The sequence below is a fragment of the Balaenoptera borealis genome, assembly GCF_965194805.1.
Source record: "Balaenoptera borealis genome assembly, chromosome: 21".
NCBI classification, from domain to species: Eukaryota; Metazoa; Chordata; class Mammalia; order Artiodactyla; family Balaenopteridae; genus Balaenoptera; species Balaenoptera borealis.
In genome coordinates this window covers 32,970,051-32,991,105 of record NC_138880.1, presented here as the reverse complement: position 1 = coordinate 32,991,105, position 21,055 = coordinate 32,970,051, and the positions used below count along the sequence as shown (strand labels likewise).

Below are 21,055 nucleotides of genomic sequence, written 5' to 3'. Positions count from 1 at the left end.
AGACTTCGTTTGGCTCCGCCACTGTTATCATCAATGATTCAAGGTTTGTGGCAATGCTCCTTCTTTCCAAGTAAATAATGTCTGTTTGCTCATTTATTTAGCCAAAATTCTTTTTTTTTTAAACATCTTTATTGGAGTATAATTGCTTTACAAACTTGTTAGTTTCTGCTGTATAACAAAGTGAATCAGCTATACACATACATATATCCCCATATCCCCTCCCTCTTGCATCTCCCTCCCACCCTCCCTATCCCACCCCTCTAGGTGGTCACAAAGCACCGAGCTGATCTCCCTGTGCTATGTGGCTGCTTCCCACTAGCCATCCATTTTACATTTGGTACTGTGTATATGTCAATGTTACTCTCTCACTTCATCCCAGCTTACCCTTCCCCGTCCCCGTGTCAAGTCCATTCTCTACGTCTGCATCTTTATTCCTGTCCTGCCCCTAAGTTCATCAGAACCATGCTTTTTTTTTTTTTTTTAAGATTCCATATATATGTGTTAGCATACAGTATCTGTTTTTCTCTTTCTGACTTACTTCACCCTGTATGGCAGACTCTAGGTCCATCCACCTCACTACAAATAACTCAATTTTGTTTCTTTTTATGGTCAAGTACTATTCCATTGTATATACGTGCCATATCTTCTTTATCCATTCATCTGTCAGTGGACACTTAGGTTACTTCCATATCCTGGCTAGTGTAAATAGAGCTGAAATGAACATTGTGGCACATGACTCTTTTTGATTATGATTTTCTCAGGGTATATGCCCAGTAGCGGGATTGCTGGGACATACGGTAGTTCTATTTTTAGTTAAGGAACCTCCATACTGTCCTCCATAGTGGCTGTATCAATTTACATTCCCACCAACAGTGCAAGAGGGTTCCCTTTTCTCCACACCCTCTCCAGAATTTATGGTTTGTAGATTTTTTGATGATGGCCATTCTGACTGGTGTGAGGTGATACCTCATTGTAGTTTTGATTTGCATTTCTCTAATGATCAGTGATGTTGAGCATCCTTTCATGTGTTTGTTGGCAATCTGTATATCTTCTTTGGAGAAATGTCTATTTAGGTCTTCTGCCCATTTTGGATTGGGTTGTTTGTTTTTTGATATTGAGCTGCATGAGCTGCTTGTAAATTTTGGAGATTAATCCTTTCTCAGTTGCTTCGTTTGCACATATTTTCTCCCATTCTGAGGGTTGTCTTTTCGTCTTGTTTATGGTTTCCTTTGCTGTGCGAAAGCTTTTAAGTTTCATTAGGTCCCATTTGTTTATTTTTGTTTTTATTTCCATTTCTCTAGGAGGTGGGTCAAAAAGGATCTTGCTGTGATGTATGTCATAGAGTGTTCTGCCTATGTTTTCCTCTGAGAATTTTATAGGGTCTGGCCTTACATTTAGGTCTTTAATCCATTTTGAGTTTATTTTTGTGTATGGTGTTAGGAGGTGTTCTAATTTAATTCTTTTACATGTAGCTGTCCAGTTTTCCCAGCACCACTTGTTGAAGAGGCTTTCTTTTCTCCTTTGTATACTCTTGCCTCCTTTATCAAAGATAAGGTGACCATATGTGCATGGGTTTATCTCTGGGCTTTCTGTCCTGTTCCATTGATCTGTATTTCTGTTTTTCTGTCACTACCATACTGTCTTGATTACTGTAGCTGTGTAGTATAGTCTGAAGTCCGGGAGCCTGATTCCTCCAGCTCCATTTTTCATTCTCAAGATTGCTTTGGCTATTCGGGGTCTTTTGTGTTTCCATGCAAATTGTGAAATTTTTTGTTCTAGTTCTGTGAAAAATGCCATTGGTAATTTGATAGGGATTGCATTGAATCTGTAGATTGCTTTGGGTAGTAGAGTCATTTTCACAGTGCTGATTCTTCCAATCCAAGAACATGGTATATCTCTCCATCTGTTTGTATCATCTTTAATTACTTTCATCAGTGTCTTGTAGATATCTGCATACAGGTCTTTTGTCTCCTTACGTAGGTTTATTCCTAGGTATTTTATTCTTTCTGTTGCAGTGGTAAATGGGAGTGTTTCCTTAATTTCTCTTTCAGATTTTTCATCATTAGTGTATAGGAATGCAAGAGATTTCTGTGCATTAATTTTGTATCCCGCTACTCTACCAAATTCATTGATTAGCTCTAATAGTTTGTATGTTATTTGCTGCTTTTCCCTTGCTGCTTTCAATATTTTTTTCTTCGTATTTAATTTTTGATAGTTTCATTAATATGTGTCTCGGTGTGTTTCTCTTTGGGTTTATCCTGTATGGTACTCTCTGTGTTTCCTGGACTTGATTGACTATTTCCTTTCCCATGTTAGGGAAGTTTTCGACTATAATCTCTTCAAATATTTTCTCAACCCCCCCTTTTTTTCTCTTATTCTTCTGGGACCACTATAATTCGAATGTTGGTTCGTTTAATGTTGTCCCAGAGGTCTCTTGAGACTGCCCTCAATTCTTTTCTTTGTTTTTTTCTTTTCTGCTCTCTGGCAGTTATTTCCACCGTTTTATCTTCCAGCTCACTTATCTGTTCTTCTGCCTCAGTTATTCTGCTACTGGTTCCTTCTAGAATATTTTTAATTTCAGTAATTGTGTTGTTCATCTCTGTTTGTTTGCTCTTTAGTTCTTCTAGATCCTTGGTAAGTGTTTCTTGCATTTTATCTATTCTGTCTCCCAGATTTCGGATCATCTTTACTATCAATACTCTGAACTCTTTTTCAGTTAGGTTGCCTATTTCATCTTCATTTATTTGGTCTTGTAGGTTTTTACCTTGCTCCTTCACCTGTAACATATTTTTCCGTGGTTTCATCTTTTTTTTTTGTTTGTTTCCTCTTTTTGATAGGTGGTGCTGTAGTCCTGTCTTACTGGTTGTTTGGCCTGAGACGTCCAGCACTGGAGTTTGCAGGCAGTTGGATAGATCCAGGTCTTGGTGCTGAGATGAGGACCTCCGGGAGGCCTTACTCTGATTAATATTCCCTGGGGTCTGAGGTTCTCTGTTAGTCCAGTGGTTTGGACTCGGAGCTTCCACCACAGGAGCTTGGTCCCGACCTCTGTCCTGAGAACCAACATCTTGCAAGCTTCGTAGTGTGGTTAAAAAAAAAAGAAAGAAAGAAAGAAGGAAAAAAAGGAGCAGTACAGTATCAAAGAATAAAAAACAAACTAAAATTAGAATGATAAAAAATACATTAAGAGAAATAAAAGTATAATTGAAACAACCAGTCACTGGAGGTTCCTCCCATCCCCTTAGGTGTCTGTGGTCTCCCACCGGTGCCTGGTAGGTGCCCTAGTTGTGCAGAGCCGCAAATTCCGCATCCTCGTAGTACGCCATCTTGACCCCGTCCCCCTATCTCTTTAAAATAAACTTCAAATTACACTTTTTCTATGAGATTTTCCAAACCTTTTGTATACCTATAAACTTCTAACATCCCCCAAACTTTTGTAGCACTTTATGTGCTTCATGTCTGTACTGGTTATTTTGGCTTGTAATCACATATAGTTCAGCTCCTTTATATTGTTAATATTTCAGCCAGCCATCCCCAAAGGGACCTATGGCCTCTTACCGGGGTAAGTGTACACTGCGGAAAAGGAAAGTGTCAAAGCATTGAGGCCTACTGGACACTGGTTCTGCACTGACACTAATTCCAGGAGACCCAGGAGTGCCACTGTGCTCCGCCAGTCAGAGCAGGGGCTTGTGGAGGTCAGGTGATCAATGGGGTTTTAGTTCAAGTTCATCCCACAGCGGGTCCAGTAGGGCCCTGAGCCCATCCTGTGGTTACTTCCCCAGCTCTGGAATGCAGAATGGGAACAGCCTTACTCAGCCACTGGCTGAATCACCACACAAGTGCTTAGTAAGTAGTCAGCTGTTTCACCAAGAAGACTGCAATTTTGTAAAGAGAGCTTGCTAATGTTTTATAATATTATTTCAAAAGCAAGAACTTTTGAAAATACTTGCATTTTTCCAATTACTGACAAAACTACATCTCCTGGTAATCACTTTACAAATGAGATGAAAGTCAAAGCCTGGATATTAACATCAAAGTTAGAGATTTTCTACTGAATTCAGAAGAGGCTCATAAATCATCTTCAGCTCATTCTGGTTTTTGGATGATATTATTTACTATTTCCTTCCAAGGGTTCAAATACTTGTGAGTTATGTTCTGTTCTTAATAGCCTGATAGCTATTCAACTATGTTCTCTTATTAATAGCATTTTTGTTAGAGAATTAGGGCAAACAGTACACTTTAAATTAGACTTCTCACCATATGTCAGCATGTTGAGGATTTTCCTTCTGACAGTGAGGACAGAAATATGTCATTCTCTTATTCTCCCCTAAGCGACACACAGTTATTTTGCAGCAGCAGTGACCACAATTAGGACGCTTATAAACCTTATAGTGGTTAGAGACAGCAGATCCTGCTTTGTGGCACTAAAAACAAACAAACAAACAAACATTACAATGTTATCTACAAAATAGTATTGAAAGATACATTCTTAAAAGTCATTTCTAAAAATAATTTGTTAAAAATATACATATGTTTATACATATGTCCTCATAATCTTTTCTTTCATCTGAGAAAAAGGTATTGACAAGATTCAGCAATATTTGTCAAATAAGATTTGTGTGAAATAATTAAGTCATTATTTTATAACTTATTAGTATTTAAAATTGTTCTTTGCATGGCTTTACCCTCCTATCTAAATGGGATATAAAAGTTCTATAATTTAAAATGTCTTTCATGCTTTTAAGGTTTTTATAATTAAACATAATTATGTGGTTATATGAAAAAGACTAGATTAGCTTTAAATCTGATTACTTTTAGAACACTGAAGCTGCTCACTTTGTTTCAACAGTCAAAAAATTTACTCCTAGGGAGAAACACTTAACAAGATCATCTTTTTTGTTGACCTGAAAAGGGACAGTTTTTTGTTTTTAATCTTACAGATTCACTGAAAAAGAAAAATTTAAATGCCATCTTAGCAGCGAACATGTTCTGTTTTGGCATAAGTTCTATTTCAAAAGACACTGATATTCTCTGTCACAGTTTTATTCTACTCACATACAGTTAAAGCTCCTACAAAGAGAGCGTTAGGGATTTACATCAGCAGTGTGAAAATATAAAAGCCCAGAAATATGGTGGATCATATTACAAGCTGAAAATTACAGGAACAACTCATATTAATTTAAGCAAAGTATTGAAATACCCATCTTAATCTGAGCAGAAAATGGGTAGGTATCTGTAATCATCTTTCCCTAGAAGAATAAGTGAGCATATGTAATATTAAAATAGCCATCGATACTCAGGACAGGTATGTAAAGCAAGAGGCTCATTAACACTTTAGGCCAATTAATGAAGAAGCCTACAATACCTGACTTTCTAACAGTAGTAAAAACAAACATTTTGAATACAGGAAATGGACTGTAGAGAAAAAGACAAATTTATGATACTTCGTTTAAAGACAAAATGTGTTTACTTAACTCTATATATGCATATATATGTGTGTATATATATATACAACATTCAAAATTTACAGTTTAGTGAGGACTTATTCTCAAAACAGTCTCTGTGGTAGATAGAGAAGTATTATTATCCCATTTTACAGATAAAGAAACTAAATCTAAATTAAGTTACCTAAATAATATTAACCACACTGATGGTAAGTGGCAAAATCTGATTGAACTGAAGTCTATATTTATCCCAAAGTATTGAATCTCTCTCTAGGCTACCTATATGTTACTTTTATATATCCAAAATTAGAACAAGAGTCTAAGTAAGTAAAATGCTAACATAGCTGTCCCCCAACTTAGTGTAAACATAATTTAATATAATTAGAGTTAGACAAGTTTGGACCGACCTGTGACCTAAAATTTCAAGGTGTTAATTATGCCCATAACATGTCACTCTCCCCTATTGCACCTCTATGCTCTTACCACTAGATGGCTACACACAGCCTTGACATTGCTGGTGCAATCAAAGGGAAATAACTGACATTTTATATAGTTGAAAAATTTTTGCTCTTACCCTGTAAAAAAGAAGGCTGAAATCACGTATCATTTTCACAAGGTGATGTATCTGGTCATGTGTTAACTGACAAACCTTAAAATAGAAAAACAACTCAGGAGAGTTTTGTAATTTGTTCATTATTGTAGAAAAACAATACCACTTGCCAGTTCTACCTAAGAGAACTTGAAATAGATTTGAAATGTATGCATCTCTTCTAAAACTCATGTATCTATTCAGTGTTATTAACAGTGCATATTTTTAAGTGATGGTACTACAGATAAAAAATACCATTCTCGAACTTATTTACAAAACAGAACTAGACCCACAGACACAGAAAACAAACTTATGGTTACCAAAGGGGTGAGCCAGGGGTGGGGTGGGAGATAAATTAGTACTTTGGGATTAATGGATACACACGACTATATAGAAAATAGATAAACAACAAGGACCTACTGTATAGCATGGGGAACTATACTCAGTATCTCTTTTTTTTTAAGATTTATTTTTTTTTGATGTGGACCATTTTTATAGTCTTCATTGAATTTTTTACAATATTGCTTCTGTTTGATGTTTTGGTTTTCTGGCCACGAGGCATGTGGGATCTTAGCTCCCCAACCAGGGATCGAACCCGCACCCCCTGCATTGGAAGGCAAAGTCTTAACCACTGGACCGCCACAGAAGTCCCCTCAGTATCTTTTAATAACCTATAATGGAAAAGATTCTGAAAAAGAATACATATATGTGTATAACTGAATCACTCTGCTGTACAGTTGAAACTAACACAACATTGCAAATTAACTATATCTCAATTTTAGAAAAATTCAAAAAAGGAAAAATACCAGTCATAAACTTTAATTCTAAATTCAAATATTTCTTGAATATCTATTCTGTACTGGACATCTTCAAAGTCCCAGCATTGCCTATCAGCCACCTTGAAAAGTCTTGCAGGAGAAAAAGGAAAGGAAAAAAAAAAGACCAGAAAGAAGGGACAAACAGGTACAGGAGCAGATGATCACCAAGGTCACTATCAAGCTTTAAAAAGATATGAATTTATAGACATGCTTTAATATTAAAGTACTTGTTAACACATGGAAGAACTCAGAAACAAACCTTACTGAAGAATTTTTTTGTGACACAGCCTAGCATAAACCTCAGGGTCACCCTTTGCAGAATTCATTATCATTTGGCACATGTAGTTTCAATAGTAATTCCAGAAGAAATTCTAAAGACTCACTTTTGTTGTGTGTATATGAATACATATGTATATCTTTATACAACAGAAACAAATTTATCAGTGCCTATAAAATCTAAAACCATCTAATCAACATAATCCTTCTAAAAGTATTATCTATTTTTTCATTTATTTAAAGTTTAAAACATATGTACTTCTCAAATTCATTTATTTCTTACCACATCTTATGTACTACGTTCAGTCACATCTTAAAAGGCTAGACTATACTTTTTCAATCATTGCCCATGTGCTTTTAGGGGGCTACTAGCTAAGCTTCAGAAATATTAATTTTTAACCCCCTCACGCATTACGGCCAAACGATCTTTACTAGATGAACGGCCGACTGGACGTACTGATAAAAAGTAAATTGTTGGGCTTCCCTGGTGGTGCAGTGGTTGAGAATCCGCCTGCCAATGCAGGGGACACGGGTTCGAGCCCTGGTCTGGGAAGATCCCACATGCCGCAGAGCAACTGGGCCCGTGAGCCACAACTACTGATCCTGCGCGTCTGGAGCCTGTGCTCTGCAACAAGAGAGGCCGCAATAGTGAGAGGCAGCGCACCGCGATGAAGAGTGGCCCCCGCTCGCCGCAACTAGAGAAAGCCCTCGCACAGAAACGAAGACCCAACACAGCCATAAATAAATAAATTAATTAATTAATTTTTTAAAAAAAGTAAATTGTCAGTTTATCAAAGATAATAACAGTGTTCTGGTCAACAACACTCTGGGTACTTTTTTCAAAAACATTTTCCATAGAGTTCTAGATGATTTTAAAAAGCTCATAAGCTCATTCGTGTTAAAATTCTGTTTCATTATTCCCATATTACAGAAATTTGACTAGCTTGCTCCAAGCGTCAAAAAACAGAACCAAATCTACAACAATTATTAACTGGTTTCTTCAAAAACTTATTTCCTACTGATTTGAATTTTATAAAAACTCTCTGGGAAGCAGTTACACAAAATAAATAGGTACCTTTGGAATCACGTAAAAGATGGTTTAGTTAATAGAGACTATTTGGGTCTGGATAAAAGCCCTAATGTAGCTTTCTTCCCTGGAAACTAAAATATATGTATCCTTCTACCTGGGTTTGAGTTCTAACTGCTCTGACCTTCTTACAACTTGGTCCTATTAATCACCGTCCCTTTTTTTTTTTTTCAATTTTAACCTCTCCCTCTCGACCAGTTTGTGTTTTTTTCCCCAACATATAAATAAGTTCATGTCACTCCAGTTGAAGAACAAGAAAAAAAACCCCTAAAAATCCAGTTCTTGTCCCAACTTCTCCATCCAGCAGTCTAATATTTTCCCTTTGCTCCAATCTAAGCTATTTTAACAATTACTCTAAGTTTTGTTTCCATTTCCTCACCAATCACTTATTCCTTATTCTCTGCTACCTGACTTCCATTCTTACCAGTCCACCAAAACAGCATCTTCTAATGTCATGAATAGGTACAAACAGGAATATATGAGTGTGTGTAGAGTGTGAATTTAATATGCCAGACAGTAAAAGAAAGTTGTGAGCTTAGCTCATTCATACATTCAACAAATATTTCTTTAATGCCTTCCAAATGCCAGACACTGTATTCTAGATACTTGGATACATCAACGAGCCAAACAGACACCTTCCTCCTAAGTCAGATCCTAAACAATATATATAACAGGTAAGGATCAGGCTACATCTGAAGGTGATCAGTGGTGTGGAGAAAAATAAAAAGAAAGCAAGTTATGGAAGCCTGGGAGGAAGAAGTGGGTGGCAGGGATGCACACAGCAATTTTAAAAAGAGAGGCCAGGGTTGGCCTCACGGAGAAGCTGACGTGAGCGAAGACCCCGGAAGTCTGTCTGGGGAGAATGTGTTACTGTCATGCCGATTTAAGTGTTCCACGTTGGTCCCTTCACAGTATTTAAAAATACAGAAATCATTTAAAAACTACTTAAAACCTACTTTAACAGCGGGATGAAGACCACTGTCAAAGAGAGCTTCATTTTTGATGATGTTTCCCACCCCGGGCAACACTTTCTGATCCATTAACACGTCACATAGCATCCGTCCTCTCTGCTTTTTCACTTCACTTTCTGCTCTTGAGAAACTAAAGTTAGGTGAACATACATCTAATTCTTCCATCATTCTTATTCTCTCTTGGCTTTCTGCTGAGTTTCTATAGAAAGGAATAGAAAACACATTAATCATGTGCCTGGTTACAATTCACAAAGTGTCATTTAAAATGATCTTTGATAAAAACATAAACACTTTATGTTAACCAGCTTATAAGAGTTACATAGCCAAACAATGACGACCCTAACCAAACATGTTATTTGAAGAATCTTTTAAAATGACGTTTTATCAGTTATAAACTACTTTTAAAATGTTTGTTTATTTATTTATTTTCACATGTGACATCCCAAACCCAACTGCAGAGTCAACTTTGCAGTTTTGCAGCTGAAGCAATTTTTAATTCAATCTTTTACCTGATTTCTACTGATGAGTCAAAGAAACAAATCAGATCTTTGGTGAGCTGTACTTCAAAAACAGGAGAAAGTCCATTTTTATTTTTAGACTTAACTGGATTAATCACGAGGGAGCCTTTCATTCCAAAATGAATCCTAGAACAAAAGCAAACCCATCTTTGAGCGGCAGTAAGTATATCATGCATGAAATTTTTGTTCCTTCACTTTTTGGAATATAAGCAAACAAATGTTAGTCACAATAGACACTTCAAGGGCACAAAATGATAGCTAATATTTTTCTGTTAATGGCTTTGTATCCTTATAAAACTAGATATGGCAATCATTTTTTCAACTCACAAAGAAAATAAGTTCCTAGAGAAATAATAAGGCCCTGACAATAAGCCCAAGAAAACATACCCCTGGTTCTCTGTTCTTGTCAGATGAGGTATCTTTTATTCACTCAACAGTCTACTGTCGCTCAGCTTTTTCTCTGATTCAAAGGCTTGGGGTGAGATAAGGCTAAATTTAAATTGCCTATAGTCGGTGTTTTTATGAATTCTACAAAGCCACAAACATTCATGTTCCTTATTTCTAGCCACAGTAGATTGGAAATGTTTACCTATTCCAAAATGAGATCTATAGTTTAAGACACTTACTCTTTTCTACCCCCCTGCTTTGGGATAACACAGTGAAACAATTTTTTGCAAAATCTTTCATATTAAAAGAAAAGAGAACAAGTCAAAATGCTATTGTCTTCAATTCTTCTAGTTTCCTTCTACCTTTATATGTATTGGGAAGAGGGGATTTATAAATATTTACAGTTAACTTGAAAGCCACAATGCAGTGATGAAAAATTCACAGCCTTTCAGTTTTTATAGGATTGATTAGCATGTCCAGTTTAAAAAAGAGGAAAAAAAAAAGTGGTTTTACGAGACTTCTGATGATGAAGATCAGAAATGATTCTCAAGATGAAATACTGTTTTCTGCCTTTCAAATCCTCCTCCTTATAGCTTTGTTGAGTTAATAAATATGGCTCTCTTGGCAGCAAATGTTACTGCTCTGTGCTTCTAATTCCAAAGCACCATGTTATAGTATTGTACAAGGTTAACCAGTCTAACTTTAAAGATGTGGGTTTTAAACTCTGTGTGCCCTACTATCAATCATAAATGCATTTTACATGCCCCATAGTTCTTGACAGGAAAAATGTGTGCCTGTAAGTACTGCATAATTTAGCTTATGGAGGTTCAACGCCAGTGAAAGGTGTACAACTGTCATGCCCAGAAGCCATCATACCTGAAATCTTTTCAGCTGCGTGGCCCCTAAAGTGGATTCTAAATCCCTTTCTATAATGAAACTGCATCTACATATAAAATCTCAAAGGTTAAGACCCAATTCAAATGCAGGAGTAACCCCAGTAAGAACCCCAAATCAAATAAGTATGCCTTTTTTTGGTCTTATAAATCTATTCAGGTGGAAATGTGCATAAAAATAACTATTTTTATAATAAATAAATTTTATTTTTATGAATTTTTATGAAATAGAAAAATGTTATGATAACTGAGCCCCAATAAACCAATAAATATTGTGTTTATTATTAAGTACCCTTTATCTTAAACTAAGAAAAACATATCAGTACCATGAAAATTTTCAAGGCACAGTAAATACCTGTACTGTTACAACAATTTTCATACTGATGTTTTATAAACTTGGACATATGCCCCTATTAACATTTGCATCCCAGAGTCAGATTTGCTTTCCAAGATTCCTCATTATTATCAAGCCAGTTTAGGAGAATTTTATTAGATCCTGATTTCTATCTCTTGATCCTCTCAAGCTCCATCCACTCACACTCCAACTGGCTACCTGAGACCATTCACCCCGCATAACATGACTGCCTGCCCACGCGGGGCTTTCGGCCCAGCCGGGAGTGGTCTCTGTCCTCCCTCTGACCCCATGCCTTTCACGCAGCTGATTCGGGAATGGACACCTGGATCAAGCTGGATTCATCAGCGTTTTCCTGAGGAATTTACCTGGGACACAGAGAGATCAGTTTCTCGTTAGGATTGGGAGATCGATCATGGGAGCTGTCTATGGTAATGTGTCCTGACACGGGCACCAGAAAAGCCGAGAGGCCTGTTTGCAGAGACACAGACGACAGTAGATGTCAGCGGGGAACAGAATCAAGAAATGCAGACAGTCCTCATGGCGCTTAGTCTTTGCTCCCAGTTCTACCTGAAGCCTGACTGCATTATCTTCCGCTATCAAAAGACACCCATATCTTATAATAAATAATTAGTAAACTTGTTTAAGTTGGGCTTCTGTCGCTTGCAACCAAAATTCTAATATAAAAATTATGTTCAAACTAAAAATTGAAGTGATAGTAAGAAAATTCCTCTAGTTAGAAATAACTGCCTGAAACAAATCAATAAATAAGACCCGACACTATTTTAACCACCAGCCACATTCTTCCTGGTTATCACTAGCAGAATAATCTGAACATCCTTAACCAAACATAAATAGCATCAACAACAGTATTGTCACAGGTTCAGACTAATGACAACTACACATGCAGATGAGGCAGTTGCTTATGAAAATTATCAAGTGGTCAAAAGTGTCATACGGATACTAGCGTGTAAAATAGTTGAATATGAAGATTGTAAAACTTATGCTGGGAATTCAAGGAAAGAGGTTATAAAAAGAAAGGTATGGTCTTAACCACGTTGAAAAGGAAAAAGGGAGTTCTGCTTCTACTTAGGACATAGGAGCTAAAAGTGAATGTGGATCCTACCCTAACAAGGAGAGAAAAATCACACTATTTACAAAATCCTAAATTTTCTCCAGCCCACCAGAGACAGGACATTGCAGGCAGCCAGGTGAAATAAATTCCAAAGAGTGACAAGCCCCTCTGTGGAAAGACGTCACACACAAATTATTCCATCTGGGGAAGAGTACGGGAGAAAGAGACAGCTACCGTAGAAATGGATAAGAAGAAAACAGCTAATATTTTCAACAAACTTTTAAATAGTGTGGCTAGTATGACGGTTTAGAATCTCTGGAGCCCCAGACACAAGGAGAGTGTGCCCTCACTTGTAAGCTCTTTCCCACGGGCATCCACAAGTTAGCTGCCCACAAGTAAGATGTGAGTCATGGCAGGGGACCTGAAAGAACCACCCTTGGTGACATGGGACCTGCCTGCATGAAACCCTGTCTCCTTGCTTCTTGAACATGCCTCTTATGTGAAGCAGAAGTCTTAGAAAGTTTTAAGATGCCCTAGCCAATAGAAAGGTACAAACAAAAAGCCGCCTGTCCCTGAAGGAGTAACAGGAAACTTCCTGCAGGCAGAGGAAGTCTTGTGCCAGGTAACAAGGATAAGCAAGCAGTCTGCCACTGGGGAGGGAAGGAAACCCTTCTGCCTCCAGGCCCAGGCCAAGTGCACTGCTGTTAAGAACTAGCGGAAGCAAAAGCCATCTGCCTCTAGGCATGAGGCAGGGAATCAGCTTTCCCGCAGACTCCTACAGTGATACAACGAGGCACCAGTCCCATGGGAGAGAGCAAGGAAACGCTCTCTGACCTAAGGCCACCTACACAGCGGAGGAAGCACAGCTGCCTTAGGGAGGAGAGGGGCAGCAGCCTTGAGAAAACTGCAACCCTGAGGCCCACATGCTCAGGGCCTGCCCCAAATTAAAGCTGGTCTAGAAGAAACCAGAACCTCTGTCTCCCCATCACGAACCTCTCACTGAGTAACAGGCAACAGCAGTCTGCCACCGGGGGGTGGGCTGGGGGACCTGAGTGTGCAGACTCCCTTAGGACAGGAATATGCAGGGTAGGTAGCCAGTAGGTAGCTGACTAAAAAAATGATGATACAGCCATAGAGTAGAACACTTCGTGCACATTAAAAATAATAATGTACGTTTTGACATTGACCAATGCAATACGCATGTTATGTAAAAGGGAAAAATATAAATTAAAATTCCTGTTTATATAAAAATCATAACATGCAATATATTATAATTCATGCATATGTAATATAAACTATATATGGTATATATACAATTTATATTTTATCTGTGACATTTACAAAAACTGTTGAGTGGTGTTTTTTTTAACAGTAGTAATTATGGGTGGTATTTACTTTTTCCTTTAGATATTTTGGAACTACCTTAAGGTTTTACAATTGGCTTATATATGACTTTAAAATATGGGAAAAACTGCAATAAAATGACGTGTACTGTGAAAAGAAGCAAGAAAAGGAAAGCGGCAGAACTAGTGACCCTGTAGGCTGTCAGGTGCAGAAGGGAACGTAAATGACTGCGGTAAAGATTTCCATATTTTCTCCAGTTACACATGAAAGCATTATGGTAATTGAAATACAAAATAAAAGCTACTATTTAAAATATTAAAAATATGTATTTTTCTACCTGTAGATTACTTTAATGGTCAGTTTTCTTAAATTGCAAGTGACAGAGACCCAACTCAAAAAGTTTAGGCATTAAGGGATATTTGGTAGTTTATGGAGTCTTAGGAAGGCTGAAGAATCACACTGCAGGAAAGGCAAGAATGTGGCTGGATCTTAGGAACAGAGGGAATTAGGGGCTAAAATGCCTCTGGGATTCTCTCTGCTTTATGGAGGCTGGCTGTATTTTCCATCACCTTGTCTTTCTGGACAAGCCAATGGCCACCTACAAGTCTTAAGGCCTCACATCCCCAGCTTTCCTCCAACACAGAGAGCCTAACCCACCTCAGCTCCTGCTGAGAAGAAGTTCTTCACAGAAGAACTCGGGTTGACCCAATCGACTACGTAGGAGAGAAAGTTAAGTAAGATTATGCGAAATTCAACTTGAATTCTTTGGTTATTGCGACCAGATGATCAGTTTCCAGAGGAAATGCTGTCCCCAAAAGATAAGTGGGTATGTTGGACAAACAGTAGGTATTCACTACTCTAAAGTACAAAATTTCATTTAGAGTCCTTATCACACTCCAACTTTTCCTAACATGTTTTGTGACAGATTACAAAACTATGTTTAAGCTCTAAAACCCTCTTATAAGTAGCGTATCATGGATTCCTTAAAGACTTTTCAGCAAACCAGAAAGAACTGTCACATTATCTTTTGCATTTCTCTTTAGAGGATCATATCACTCAAGCTCCAATAAATTACAAAATTGATTATGTATAATGCTTCACTAAAATGGCAAAGCCTCCAAAATATTTCAGATACAGTTTCTGGTCTCTGAGTATGCACGTAATTGCAAACAATTGGAGTCGCATAAACCATAAGTTGGAAACACCAAAGTGTTTTAGAAAAGATATTCATTTAAAAAACATATATATAAGTTCACGATATAAGCTGCATTCATTTTGATTGAAAATAGCAGCTTGTAGGATGGGCATGTCTGGGTGAATAGAGTTACAAATATATGCACACATAGTACCGGCAATACACGCACTCATGGTTAATAGAGATTCTATTTGGTAGTGGGATTGTGAAGGTATAAATTTATTCTTGTTTGTTCATTGTTTCTCAGTTTGCTCTAAGGAGTATTTGATACATATTTAACAAAAAATTAAACATGACTCTTTTTTTTTTGTTACAGATGAAGAGCTTCTGTAAAGTGTTCAGAAAGAGTATAGGTATTAATCACAACTAACACCAGATCTGCGCTCCTAAAATAAACGTATATCAAGTCATTTTTATTGTTTTCTGGCACTATTCCAGAGCACTTTGATACATCTTTTAGCAACAGAAATAGTCACTGTCTAATTTGTATCTTTCTGAAGTGTGGATTTTACACGGCAGATTCCCTTCCAGAGGGCTAGGCCTGTATTCTACTTTCATAACAAATGAATACCAGGAAGATTCATGGCCCGGCCTATAAGATGTACTAAATCCATGGGCAATTTTAGTTGTGAGAAGCTGCCTATTGAGGGAAAACTGTGATCATTAAGCATGTTTCCTGCTATCGGCTTTCTAAAGAGCAGACCAGCCTGGTGGGGAGGAAACAGAGGTCAGAAATGAAGACTACATTTCTATCTCACGCTCACAGACCTGCAGCCTTACACAGGACCCCATTTCGCTGACACTGCCATCCATCCTCCCAAGAAGCACAGGTTAGGAGAGCATTTTCGTAACTTATGTTAAACTGTGAAAGGGCATACAGGTGATTTTAGGTGGTTCACTTCATATTCAAACAGCTAACCTGCCAGTGACCTTGAACTGTTATGTCACACAGTGGTCACGGCAGTAGGAATCGCACTGCTCCCCAGCCATATGCTGAGACACGTGCTCGCCAGGGGCGGTACTAGTTCACTTAGTTTGAGGAAACAACTGCCTTTGTTTAGAACTTCATGGAACACTTGCTGACAGCTCTGCACTGAGAAATGATTCCCCCCTTTATCAGTCTGGTGGAGAACACTTGATAAAAACCTCCCTCTCGTGCTATAGAAATAAATCTGCACCTCACAACAGAGAATCAATAACATATCAATGTTTTCAACTATCTTACATGGATCCCATTGTGTCCTACTGTTTGGAGCAAAGAATTTTCAATCACATCAATCAATCTATTACCACAATAATGTAGCCTGCGGTAGATCACTGCTGCCTGAACCGGGAGGCGTGTGCTGATGCTATCAATTCCAGACTAAGAAAAACCACGGAGGGACAACGAAGGGACAACGCTGTCCAAGGGCAGCAGCTACTGACAATGAAGAGACCACGTCAAAGGAAAAGCAATCACGTAAAGTCTGAAGTACTCTAAACATGCAATAGATGAGATGCAATAAATAACAATCATAGAGTCATATTATCTCTTTGCAACCATTATTCATCTTCACTTAGAAGCATGGGGTCCAGTAACAGAACTTTCAAGAAGGGGAAAACTGTTTAATATCTTAAGGAAACATTAAAAAAGATTCAAATTTACAGTTTGCAATAGATTAGGCTAAACTCCGAGAAGACAGATTTGACAGACATATTAATCCACAGGCCTTTTTTTGTATTTTTGGCAAAAATTAGATAGGTGATTACATACATTTTGACATTTTTATCATTAAGTCAACCAGTGTGTTAGCAATGAATTTCCATAAGCACTGTGAAACAGCAGAGAACCGGTTACTTCTGTGCAAAGTTTTGAAATCTATAAATAAGTTTCCATTTCCGTACGAGGCTTCAGAGAAAGAAGAGAGAAAAATGTAAAAATCTAGAGACATTCACACCAAACGAGGAGCTGTCATAAATATAAAGAGAATAATGTCGCTAAATGCAATAAATATTTGGTGAAAGTGAGAGGGGAAAAGAGCGCCCTAGGGAGTGTGAGGAGGAGCAAAACAGAGCTGTAGTGCTCTAGCATCCCCTGGGAGGCCCTGCCAGACTAGCATCTTTTTTTAAGAGAAATAAATTGACTAACCCTCCAAGGAACAATGACATCACAATCTGTTCTTCTTCTGCTTATTGCTTGCCATGATAGAATCTCAACCTCTTGTATGAGAGCTCTCTTAAAAACGGAGTACTTTCTACATATTTCAACGTGACATGCAGCAAACTGCAAGAAAAGCCTTCTACACATCTTTAAACACAGAGATACGACGTACTGTACAGATTTACCTTACCGTAAAGCTTTTGGCCCAAAGTACATAAAGAGCTCCTTCCCCAAAGTTTCCACGCCACTGTAAATGTGTCCATTAAACAGTCTCAAGAAATTCTGGCTGGAATCTTTATTATTATTCAGTGCAGCAGCCTAGGAGACAATACATACACATATGTAAACACACACAAACTTGAAACAAAAATCATAATTTAATTCTTAATTTTTTATATTACTTCATGCCCAGGTACATCCAATGAGAAGAATAATCTCCAACAAGTCAAGTAACGTAATCAGCTGTTTACATACATTTTGTCAAATTACTAGGCAGTCATTTGAAAAGAGAGAGGCCAAATAAAAATTAAGTGGAAAAAAAGTCACTGGCACACAATCAAAATGAATTTTCTTCCAGGACCATATCGCTCTGTGCATATGAAAAGCACAGAAAAATGATGTGAATGTTTCAAAGCTAAAAACTAGGGCACAGAGTCTTTCATTTCCAACGTGCAGCCAAGGTCCTCGGAAGAGCATTCAGATACAAACAGCTAAAAATGGTGGATAAAATATGAAAACAAGACATTTTGACTTGTAAGCCAGTAAGGAAGAATAAGAGGTCACAAGCCAAGTAAAAGTGAGAGAGAACCCCAAAGGTAAGAAGCCAGCTTTTATCAGAAAGGCATTTTACCAGATGTAAGGAATGAGAGCTTCAATTTCATGGTCTTGTGGGATACGGGGGATCAGAGATAAAGCCTGGGGTCCCCCTGAGGAGGAGAATCTGATTTGAGGTCTGCGCCCCTCTCCCTCCCCAACTGCAGTGTTCAGAATAAAGGAAAAAGAAACCCACTATTCCTTCTCCCTATCAGCATGCAAAACCAAACAACATATTGTTAGAATTACAACATATGAACTGAACATTATCAAGAAGATCAAGGAAATTATAAACATAAAATCTCAGTTCTTCTGTGGGTGAAGGAAAGGAATGGGTTGAGTTTAGATATCCCTTGAGAAGCCCTGCCAACCTATCATTTTTTTTTTTAAAAGAAATCAATTGACTAGACTTCCAAGTAACAATGACATAATGACATAGAAAATGATGACATAGATAATGCTCTTTTTCTTAAGCTGGGCAGTATGGATACTGGTATCATAAAACTATAAAACAGTTTTAGATACTGTCTGTGAGCAAATCACAACTTTCCTTCCACTTATGTTAGGATGTTACCATTCAGTGATTCTCAGACTTTTGGTTTACAGACATCTGTCATCCTATATATTTAAGATGATATGTTCATTCTATTCTTTGACTAAATTGGTCCTTGTTTAAAAAAAAAAAAAAGACACAACTGTAGTATTTAGCTCAAAGGGATAAAGGAATAAGAGATGTTAAAAAGAAGAAAAAAAGATTGCAAATTGCTAGGGACTAAATTGTGTCCCCTCCAACACTCTTTACGTTGAAATTCTTACCCCCATTGTGACTGTATTTGAAAACAGGGCCTTTAAGAGGTAATTAAGGTTTAATCGGGTCATAAGGGTGGGACCCTGATCCAATAGGATTAGTATCTTTATAAGAAGAGACACCAGAGAACACACTCTCTTCCTCCTGTATACTCAGAGGAAAGGCCATGTGAAAAGAAAGTGGTATCAGCAAACTAGGAAGAGAGCTTCACCAGAAACAACTGGCTGGAACCCTGGTCTTAAACTTCTAGCCTCCAGAACTGTAAGGAAATTAACTTCTCTGTTGTCTAAGCCACCCAGTCTGTGGTATTTTGTTATAGCAGCCCAAGCAGATGAAGGCATGAACAGACACTATTCTTCCACTAAATCCATTCACAGTTGTAATGGCTACAGCCAATGCCAAACTTTCCCAACTGCCTGAAGTTCAGAGAACTGGCTTTACATCTCTCCTTTGCAAAATAATAACTGCGGAACCAATCACAGACTTAGAGAGACCAATGAACGAATGCACAGGAGTAATTAACAGTGACAGCCTTGCAGTTCTGCACGAACCAAAAAACAAAAAAACAAACAAAAAAAAACCTGTGGGAGAGTCTAGCATCAGGAACTACAGACACGTGCCACCATGTCCTCAGAACATTTGCCTCCGATTTCTCTTCTCTTTCTTGGATGAACTCTAGTGCCAATCCACTGGACCACCAGGGAATTCCCAGAATTCGTTTTTTAATACTTGATGAGGTGCTTGGGTTTAAAATGACATGTTAGTATAACCTCTTCCTTGCTCACATGTACTGTGTGTCCCTCTCTCTGGTTCTGGAATTTCCCCACTGGAAAGAGGAATCATCTTGAGGTTTTCAACCTGCCGAACCCAGCACAGTGCTTTCACCAACCACTATGATGGGACTGAACAAACTGAATGATGATCTGTCTTGTGTTTCTCTCTTATTTGTCCATAAGCTCCTGGGGAAAAGTAGCTCTGGTGTTTAATATCCCTGGGAGCCTCACACAATGCCTGGAATTCAGGAAACATCTGTGGGATTAATCAGATTCCTCCTTCTTTCCCTCTTAAAAATGAGTGTGGCTTTAAAATACAGGGTTGCTGTCTTCCCCACCCATCACCCTCATCTTGCTTTACCTTTCCCAAGGTTTCTTGGCAAAAACTTCTACTCTACCACCTGTTTTATCTCCTTTGAAAATTATTAACACCCTAGTCTCTTATTTTCTAATTATCTTCAATGGAATGAGGCTTAAATGTAGGAGGACCAAATTCTCATGACTACCAAAAGCTAGATGGATGTAAAATACTATATTTACCAGAGCTTCCCATAAAGTAAAAAGAACTTTATGGGAAGGTTTAGGAAAAGATTAATGTATTTTCAGCGACCAGTCCCAGCCTGTCCTGGTTTTTATTTAAGATGTTTACTTAGCATTTAAATGGCTGCTTTGAAAACATCTATTCCAATACCTTATTTGGGTTTTGAGAGAGGTGATACAAAAAGATCTTTTTATCCAGTTGTCTATCATGTGAGCACTTGACCAAATCCCCTGATTCCCAGTACACTATCACTTCTAAAATAATCAGCTTCAGATAATATACTCAGGGCAAAATAAAAATTTCAACTTATAATCACCCATCTCAAGCACCGGCATGTATTTTTACTGTTTTTTAAAAACTCCATTTAGGGGAAATTCTGGTGTACCAGTGATGGTTTGTTCCATTTATTTTGAGAGCGCCTGTGTACAAACTGGGTAAGGCTTTTGCAATAAACCATAGATTTACAAGATATTCACTTGTCCTACTGTGGAATCTGGGGTTATCACCTCTTTGTATAAGCTTCAGCTGTCCAAATTCAAAAATTAATTTCCACAAGCCTTATTTTTGCTGTAACTATACACAATGGCCCAATATATACTTGACTTTCTCATTTTGGCCCTTATAATCCTATTACAGTATTATTTGAACATTTCATCCTTTTTTTTTTTTCCTGAAATAGAGAGGAAAATCTCCATTGCCACAATTTTAAGTATGATTGAGAAGGGTTCATCTTCCCATTTTCAAGTGGCTTAATATGAAATCGTCAAAACAACATATATCTTCAGAGACAGCACATGATTTATTGTGCTGATTACCATTTATCCTGCCTATCCATGGGTGAACAAGGAAGATGAACTTTTCAGAACAGAATAAGGCTTTTCCATAGATAAATGTTTCAGCTCTAGTGCAGTTACGTATTTTCCCCAGAGAGGAAGAAAATAATACCATATTTACATTCATAGTCTGTCCTCCTTTTTGTCTCCCACATGCTTTACTTTCCTAATACGACAACACTTTCAGCAATCAGAAGTCAC

The 21,055-nt window shown here is 37.8% G+C and overlaps 1 protein-coding gene across 5 annotated transcripts in view; it reads right to left on the bottom strand.

Annotated features, from left to right (window-relative positions):
• Positions 1-21,055, bottom strand: part of NEIL3 (nei like DNA glycosylase 3) — a 42,878-nt gene that overhangs the window by 16,893 nt on the left and 4,930 nt on the right. For 3 of the 5 annotated variants that reach the window (XM_082374590.1, XM_082374593.1, XM_082374594.1), the window contains exons 2-6: positions 17,277-17,404; positions 9,692-9,826; positions 9,168-9,381; positions 6,016-6,090; positions 4,255-4,421 (exon numbers count right to left, since the gene is read on the bottom strand). In XM_082374590.1, the coding sequence (XP_082230716.1) occupies positions 4,255-4,421; positions 6,016-6,090; positions 9,168-9,381; positions 9,692-9,826; positions 17,277-17,404 (719 nt within the window). Of the gene's footprint in view, positions 1-427; positions 3,073-4,254; positions 4,422-6,015; positions 6,091-9,167; positions 9,382-9,691; positions 9,827-17,276; positions 17,405-21,055 lie in introns of those variants that run through there. The other 2 variants (XM_082374592.1, XM_082374591.1) reach the window with 2 other exon arrangements.